The 8,510-nt window shown below is 37.5% G+C and overlaps 1 protein-coding gene across 1 annotated transcript; it reads left to right on the forward strand.

Annotated features, from left to right (window-relative positions):
* The first annotated feature begins 681 nt into the window (after nucleotides 1–681).
* On the forward strand, nucleotides 682–4,065 carry LOC122639606 (UDP-glycosyltransferase 82A1). The gene is made up of 2 exons (XM_043832482.1): nucleotides 682–1,213; nucleotides 3,163–4,065. The coding sequence occupies exons 1-2, from the start codon at nucleotides 739–741 to the stop codon at nucleotides 4,047–4,049; spliced, it is 1,362 nt and encodes a 453-aa protein (XP_043688417.1). The 5' UTR covers nucleotides 682–738; the 3' UTR covers nucleotides 4,050–4,065.
* The last annotated feature ends 4,445 nt before the right edge of the window (nucleotides 4,066–8,510 follow it).

Raw genomic sequence — 8,510 nt, forward strand, 5'->3', positions numbered from 1 at the left:
ACCATTCTCAATGGACCTAACTATTTTTGGATACTAGTAAACACACAAACCACATGCGAGTACTCAAAAGATTAACTAACCTTTAGCGCCTCAAAATGCCAAAAATACACAATACAAACCACATTCACACACCTGATATGGGACTAGACCCACACACCAATAGACCTAACTTGGTCCAAGCGTTTTTCACGCCAGAAGATATAATGCTTATGTACCTAACTTGGTGAGTTAGCTTCCATATATAGTCCTTGGGGTCTACCTTTTACTCATGGAATACCAAAAAGATGTAAGGCGTGTGGGGACCACATTATTTGGATGTATCCACCACTATCAATTAATTAAATCTTATATTGTGATCAGATAATCCCAAACAAATGGTCGTTATCACTCTTTCAACGTGCTGTTTTGGTACAAAAGATTCTAATCTGACGGGTGACATCAAGATATTTTGGTGTTGCCTTTACTTCCTAGTCATTACCCTTGCTTTTCATTTTTTAAATATTTGCCGGGCCGGACATAACGGTCGTAGTCAAGTGGGGCAACGTGACTCGGCCGTCCAGGCACGTGCAAAGTTGATCAAAACTACGAACGCGTACAAAACTTGTATACATAGAGACAGAGAGACCAGCTTCTCCATTCTCTCACTATATAAGTCTTGAGTTGAAACAAAGGTGAAGAAGAAGGATACTTGATTTTAGAGACTAATATCTCTCAAGGAGACAAAAGAAGTCTAGGAATATGAAGTGCATAGAGAGGCCAATGGTTGTTTTGGTTCCTTACCCAGCACAAGGGCATGTCACACCCATGGTTCAACTAGCCTTGGCCCTCCATAGCCATGGGTACGATCCGGTAATCGTCGTCCCCGACTTCATTCACCATCGAATTATGTCTTCTCAGATTGAAGGAGATGATAGAATCGAGTTCATGTCAATCCCAAGCGGTTTGGATGAGAATGAACCACTCAACTTCTTCACTATTGCATTTGCCATGGAGAGTAACATGCCAATCCATCTAGAGCATATCATCTCTAGGCTTGATGATGAAGGTGGTATGGTTGCTTGTGTGATTGTTGATTTGGTAGCTTCATGGGCTATCGAAGTCGCAAACCGTTGTGGTATCCCTGCGGCGGGGTTTTGGCCTGCCATGCTTGCGACGTACCATTTGATCACCTCTATTCCAGACATGATCAATTTTGGTCTCATTGATGAGTTTGGTAAGATTCTCTATCTAATCAAGCTCTCTCTTTTTAATCTCATTCTTTCTTATCTCACTCTTGTTGGAGACATATTTGTTACAACCCTCCCAAATAGAAATGTTACACTATATATCTTTGTTCATCAAGGGTTGATATTGTAATTAATCAAGCTACTTTAAGTAAACCTTAGAACTATATCACTAAGCCAATCATTTAAACTTTGAATTGCTATTTTGCAATAACTAGATATACAAATGATAAAGATGGTATTAGAGCAGATTATGAGATTTCATTAAGATGATCGTTGTTCTAATTTTTTTATAATTAAAAATATATTGACTAAAAAAATTTATGGAAGGCACAAATTTTATGATTCTTACAACAACTAAATACATAGTTTTAATTGGACCTTCTTTTCTTTTTTTGGGGGTGAAGCAGGAAATTGTAGAAAGAAGTTTTCATTTACACCTAATATGTAGTCTGGAAATAGTCTCTTTGTAGCAGAGGTAAGGCTGCATATATTATGACCTTCCCTATGATCCTGTAGTGGCGGGAGCCTCATGTACTATGCATGCCCTTTTTTTTACGCAAGAAAATTCCATGCATTTAAAGTGGGGTCGTTTTTCTTTAAGTCATGGTGCAGGAGGAATACTTTTACCAATGGTTATTATTGCGGTGCAATGGGTGTTTAAGAACCATGAAGGGCATTTTAGACCTTCAATTAATGGGGGAGGAGTATTGATGACAGTTGGATTTAGATGAACATCTCTGGGTGAAGGAAAACTCCCCCCCCCCCCGCCCCCCAAATGAGTTAATAGTTTGGTTCTTTTTCTTTTCACTTTTTTTTCTTCTCCAGCCCTCTCTTATGTAATTCCTACACAAAATGGAGGAGAAGTTCAACAAAAAATAGAAAATAGTAGAGGAAGTTGAGTTTTATCAACATAATTGAGGGGGTGGGGGGTGGGTAACATGCATCTGAACTTAAATTATTTTTAAAATTGGTCAACCAAGTCTCATATAATTCTCTTTATTTTTCTCAACTTTTAAAATTAGGTCAACTTCTAAGAATGTTATGAGAGGATCTGATATCCAATGCAGCACCTAATATGTAAAATATTTAAATAACATTAAATTAGAGACATTTTAAATAATCCTAATTATTAATCGGTAGTTACTGCAGGTCTTTGGATATTTAATTTGTATTATATGAATATTTTGGTTCTTCATCTATAATTTGTTAGAATTTGTTATTGTTAGAGATTATTCCCCTATAGAATGTTTAATCTTCTTATCATCAAAGTATATGATATACATAATAGTTTCTGGTTCAACCGGTGAGTCTGGTCTAACCACCACTATAAAACTGTTAATTAATCATACAGATAATTGTTCTTTTTTATGAGATTATAAACCCCATGTGGAATGCCATGTTCTAGGTTAACAAACATGTGCATCATAATTTGGTCATAAATATGGATCATTATAATATAACATCTTCAGGATTTTGAAGGCATTTAATCATCATTAGTTTAAGTAATCACGGAATCTAATATGACCAATGATTTATGTAGTTGAGTATGTATAAATAATTACCAATAAGGTATTAGCTTGTTCAGATTTCTTATCATCCATAGTGATATGGACATCAAAGTTGAAGTCAAAGGTTGCAAATCAAATTTAATAGAAGAAAAAAAAAATTAGAAACCAAAATTTAATTCCAATCAGGGCTGGTCTAAAACAAGTCTGATTATAAATTGGATCACTAAATACTGAACCAGAGCAGCCACATTGGACCAAGAAACCAAGTTCAAGAGAGGAAGGGTAGGGTTGAGCTGCAAATTGCTGAACCTGGTTTGGTCCAGAGTTAGTCACACACTGGTTGGACCACTTAGTATGTTAAAAGAAAACAATCTTAAAAAAAAAAACCCTTGCTGATCACATTAATTGATGGTTTTGTGTTTTGGCAGGAATCCCTCAACATCAAGGTGAAGGATGCTTTCTACCAGGTCAATCTCTATTGAGTACTACAGATCTACCATGGTTAGTTGGAGACTCTGTGTCACGGAAATCGAGGTTCACATTCTGGATAAGGACTCTTGATAGATTGAGAACTCTCCAATGGCTCCTTGTGAACACTTTCCCTGAAGGATATGATGATCAGAAACAGAAATATCATTCAATCAAGAACACTCAAGATTACCCACATGTATTCCTAGTTGGACCCTTGACTAGGTATTCAGGAAACAAGAACCCTAGCTTCTGGGAAGAAGATAGGAGTTGCTTGGATTGGCTAGATAAGCAAAAGTCTGGCTCAGTCATCTATGTGTCATTTGGAAGTTGGGTGGGTCCAATTGGGGAAGATAAGGTTAAAGAACTTGCATTGGGGCTTGAGGCCACGCGGCGGCCGTTCATTTGGGTTCTATCGTCTACGTGGCGAAAAGGGTTACCTATAGGATACTTGGAGAGGGTGGGTAAGAAAGGTAAGCTGCTTTCATGGGCTCCTCAAAAGGAATTGCTTCAACATGAAGCTATAGGATGTTATCTCACACACTGTGGTTGGAATTCTACAATGGAAGCCATAGAATTTGGTAAGTCCCTTCTGTGCTATCCAGTCTCTGGGGACCAATTTGTGAATTGTAAATTTATTGTGAAGGTGTGGGGGATTGGAGTGGAGATGCAAGGTGATGGATGGAGAGATGTTGAAGAAGGTGTGAGGAGGGTAATGGAGGATGAGGAAGAGATGCAACATAGGGTCTTGGAATTGAAGGAAAGGGTCTTTGGTGACAAAGGTAGCTCAAGAGCTGCAGCTAGTCTGACAACCTTTGTAGATGATCTCAAGAGATCAATATATTGACTAGTACAGTTATTGTATCCTACTAACTTTTATCGCAATTAAATTTTAAAGGGATTTTTCTTATTGCAAATAATTTATATATTCTTACTCAGGAAAGTTGGCAATGGTAAAAATTATTTTTTCTGGACTGATTGGTGGGATCCCTTCTCATCCTGATTGTCTCTTAATCAATAATGTCAAATCTCCAATTTCTCCATCTCATAGATGTGCAACAATTGCCAAATTATGCAGGGAGGATGGGAGATTTTCTTTCCAGCTAACTAATATGTTACCTTTAAATATCTCGTCTCTAATCTTCAACTTTAATTTTTCTAATTCTAAAGGTAGTTGGTGGTGTTCTTTGGCCAAGGATGGCAAATTTAGTACTAAACTCACTGCTAGATTGTTTAACTCTATCACTGCCAATTCTAATTATTTTCTTTCCTCTTAGTGGAATTTCTTTTGGAAGTTTCAGATTCATCTCAAATTTAATATTTTTTTTCTAGCGTGTACTAAATGTAGGACTTCTAGTCAAGGCTTCTATTTCCAAATGGCTTCAGATTGACCCTACCTGTGCTTTTTGTGGAAATTATGTCGAATCCTATTGGCACTTATTCCTATCTTGTAATCGGGTCAAACACATCTAGGTTGCAGGACCTCTGGGATTAAGAACTGAATTCCTGTCCAATGCCTCTTTGGAAGATCTTTGTCTAAATCTTTTCTCATCTCTCAAGTTAGACAAGAACTCCATCATCTGGTTTTTTGAAGTTTTCATTATAACTTGTTATTTTATTGGGGCTGCTAGAAACAAAACTGTTATTGGGTCAAAAAACCAAATCCTATTTGGGTAGTTAAACAAGTCAATCGTTGGTTAGTAGACTTAAATATTTCCTCCCTACCTTTTTCATCCCACCCCTATAATAGATAGTAATGAGGAGGTGCAGACTATTTCTAACTTGCTCTCGTTACCAAAACTTAAATCTCCTATTTTAATTTGTGTAGGATTCTAGATTCCAGGAGTAAGTTTGGCAGAATGGTCATATATTTTTTTGTTAGATGGAAGATTTTTGTTAATTGCTGCAAAATATATTACAGCCACCACTTTTTTGGAACTAGAACTATTTAGAATTAGGACGGGCCTAGACCATGCTGCCAGCATGGGGTTGAAGATAAAAGAAATGTGTTGTTCCAACCAAAAGATCACTAATGTTCTTCCATCTCCAACTATTTCAGCTTGGCCTTGGTATCTTATTAAAGACTTGTTATATATAAGTAATCTAGATTCAAGTATCTCTTATGATAAGATAGGAGATAAATTTTGTATGACTATTGCACTTAACTTTTTTTTTTTTTGGTAAGATATTGCACTTAACTTAGCTATATATGTGCAAGTCAATTACACCATGTATATATTTCGCTTCTCTAATTCCAAAGTTAAATTTATATTCTTACTTTTTTGCCATTTTAGTATAACACGTTGTTTTTCTAATGAGGGTAAATACTATCATTTCACAGGAGTATTCCAAAATGCGCATGATGATGAAATACTGATAAGTTATTTCAATTATTTTTGAAAACCCATTTATATCTCAGCCTTAAATGACTTTAAGGAATAAGAGAAGGGACACCTAATGAAGGTGTCAAATTCTAAATACACTTATAGAAGTGACAATCCCTTTATATAAAGGGAAGATGCATCAAATATGTTTTATAAGGAAAGTGAAATAGATCTCTTTGTGATCATCAATCCCATCCAGTCAATTAAAATTGTTGAAATCACTAATTAATGATATAACTAAACTCATTTTTATCTATTTTTGTGAAACCAAATAGTAAGTGGACAGTTTGGTAACCGAAAACCCAAAAATGTGCAATTTTGTAATTTTTTCATTAAAACACATTCTCAAATTGGGTAAGGGTTGGCTTTCTCTTGCTTTTTACAAAATCTGTGCTACAAACCACATGTATAATGAAATCGAATACAAAACCGAACAAAGCAGATTGTATGTAGAGTGATTTTCATTTTGATTGATTCCTATATAATTTGATTTTGATTTTAACCAATTGACACCCTTTGCCTACACCCATGTTTTTAGAATTTGGGAATCAGATCCATCGATATGATTTCGATTGATCCCAACTGATTCTAACACTTTTCCTGCCGATTCGATCTGATTCAGATTGAAATCGTCACTTTCGATCTCCAATTTCGTTTTTTAAAACCATGGCTATAGTTCTCTCCCTGCCCACAAAGTGAACCATGCCATGTGAGATGTTTTTACGTGGCATTGTCTGATTTCACGAGAATGTAATAAGACAATAATAAGACCAGCTATGACCTATGGGGTGGAATATTGGGCAGATATAGATAAGATGAGTGTAGTGGAGATGAGGATGATGAGGTGGATGTGCGGTAAGACCAGAACAGATAGAGTAAGGAATGATTGTATTAGAACTAATCTGGGAGTTGCATCAATCCAAGACAAGCTCTGTGAGAGCCGGTTGCAGTGATATGGTCATGTCCAATGGAGACCCATTGATGCACCAGTAAGGAAGAGTGATCAGATTCAGCTTAATAGAGCTAAAAGAGGTAGGGGTAGACCTAAAATGACTATTGGAGAAGTGATAAGAAAGGATATGCATGTGATAGGACTTGATCCTAGTATGATCGCAGATAGAGTTGTTTGGAGACAAAGACCTATGTAGCCGACCTCTTGTAAGGGATTGTTCCTAGGATGCTGCTTTAAATATTGCTTTGACTTCTACATTTACCTATTTTCTTTTATGATAAAGCTTGCAATGGTAAAATCTGATTTTATTATCCTTACTTGTATTCAGTTCTCAATGGAGAATATATACATCACTAGTTTCCTATTGTAGTGTGTACAAGAATAGAATATACAGTCAAATGGATAGGAATACAATAAATAAAATCTAATCCTACAACTAAGGATGAGAATGCCATAGTGTCATGAAGTGTCATGCTAACACTCCCCCTCAAGTTGGAGCGTGAAGGTTACGAATGCCCAACTTGGACAGGAGGAAGCGGTACTGATCACGGCCCAGTGATTTGGTAAACAAGTCAGCAACCTGAGAGGCCGTTGGTATTTTAGTGGGATGGATCAGACCTTGATGAAGCTTCTCGCGCACAAGGTGACAATCAATTTCAATATGTTTTGTGCGTTCATAGAAGACTGGATTGGCGGCAATGTGGAGTGCCTCTTGATTGTCGCAACATAATGAAATCGGTTTGGTGATGCAGAGACCGATATCATGAAATAAATATGACAACCAAGTGATTTCACAAGTAGTGACGGCCATCGCATGATATTTCGCTTCGACAGAGGAGTGAGAAATCGTGTGCTGTTTCTTTGTCTTCCAAGAGATAGGACACTCACCAAAGAAAACACAGTAACCTGTGGTAGAGTGGCGAGTCATCGGACAACTGGTCCAATCAAAGTCACAATAGGCCCGTAACTCAAGTGATGATGTTGCACAATAATAGAGACCCTGACCAATTGTTGCTTTGAGGTAATGGAGAAGGTGATGAGCGGCATCAAGATGAGGCTGACGTGGCTGGTGCATAAATTGGCTCAAAATGTTGACTGTATAAGCAATGTCAGGCTAGGTCACAGTTAAATAAATTAAGCGACCAACCAAGCGTCTATAAGAAGATGGGTTTGATAGCAAAGTACCCGAGGTATCCGTTAATTTTAAGTTTTGTTCCATGGGTGTATCAGATGGATGGGTACCACTCAAACCACAATCTTTTAAAATTTCCAAAGTATATTTCAATTGGCAGAGAGAAACATGGGAAGAACGGGCAACTTCGATGCCAAGGAAATATTTCAATGGGCCAAGATCCTTGATAAGAAACAGTTGATATAGCATGTCCTTGATAGAATTAATCAAGTTATCATTGAAACCCGTGATGACGTTATCATCAACATAGAGGAGCACAAATACAGAATCGGTGCCTCTATGGAGATGAAACAGAGAATGATCAGCCTCAGAATGTTTAAAACCAAAGTTGCATAAGGAAGTGGAGAACTTGGAGTACCACTGATGAGAGGCCTATTTGAGTCCATAAAGAGAGTTGTGGAGTCTACAAACTAAATTCTCCCCCTTACGCCTATACCCTGGGGGAGGGGTCATGTAGACCTCTTCATCAACATCACCCTGAAGAAATGCGTTATTCACATCCATTTGATGTAAAGGCCAATGGCGAACTGTGGCAACAACGAGCAAAACCCGTACTATGACCATTTTTGCCACCGATGCAAATGTATCATGATAATCGATTCCCTCAACTTGGGTGTAGCCTTTGGCTACTAAGCGAGCTTTGTAACGCTCAATGGATCCATCAGAAGTGCGTTTAATTTTGTATACCCATTTCGAGCCGATGGGTTTCTTTCCTGGTGGAAGAGGCACAATGGACCAAGTTTTATTGAGAGTCAAATCCGTGATTTCAGCCTGCAGGGC

This window comes from Telopea speciosissima, chromosome 9 (genome assembly GCF_018873765.1).
Source record: "Telopea speciosissima isolate NSW1024214 ecotype Mountain lineage chromosome 9, Tspe_v1, whole genome shotgun sequence".
Taxonomy (NCBI): Eukaryota; Viridiplantae; Streptophyta; class Magnoliopsida; order Proteales; family Proteaceae; genus Telopea; species Telopea speciosissima.

Excerpts from the sequence above, each read along its gene's own strand:
- LOC122639606 (XM_043832482.1), top strand. The coding sequence starts at position 739 with ATGAAGTGCATAGAGAGGCCAATGGTTGTTTTGGTTCCTTACCCAGCA. Across the intron at positions 1,214-3,162 it reads TGGTCTCATTGATGAGTTTG|GAATCCCTCAACATCAAGGT; the intron begins GTAAGATTCTCT and ends GTGTTTTGGCAG.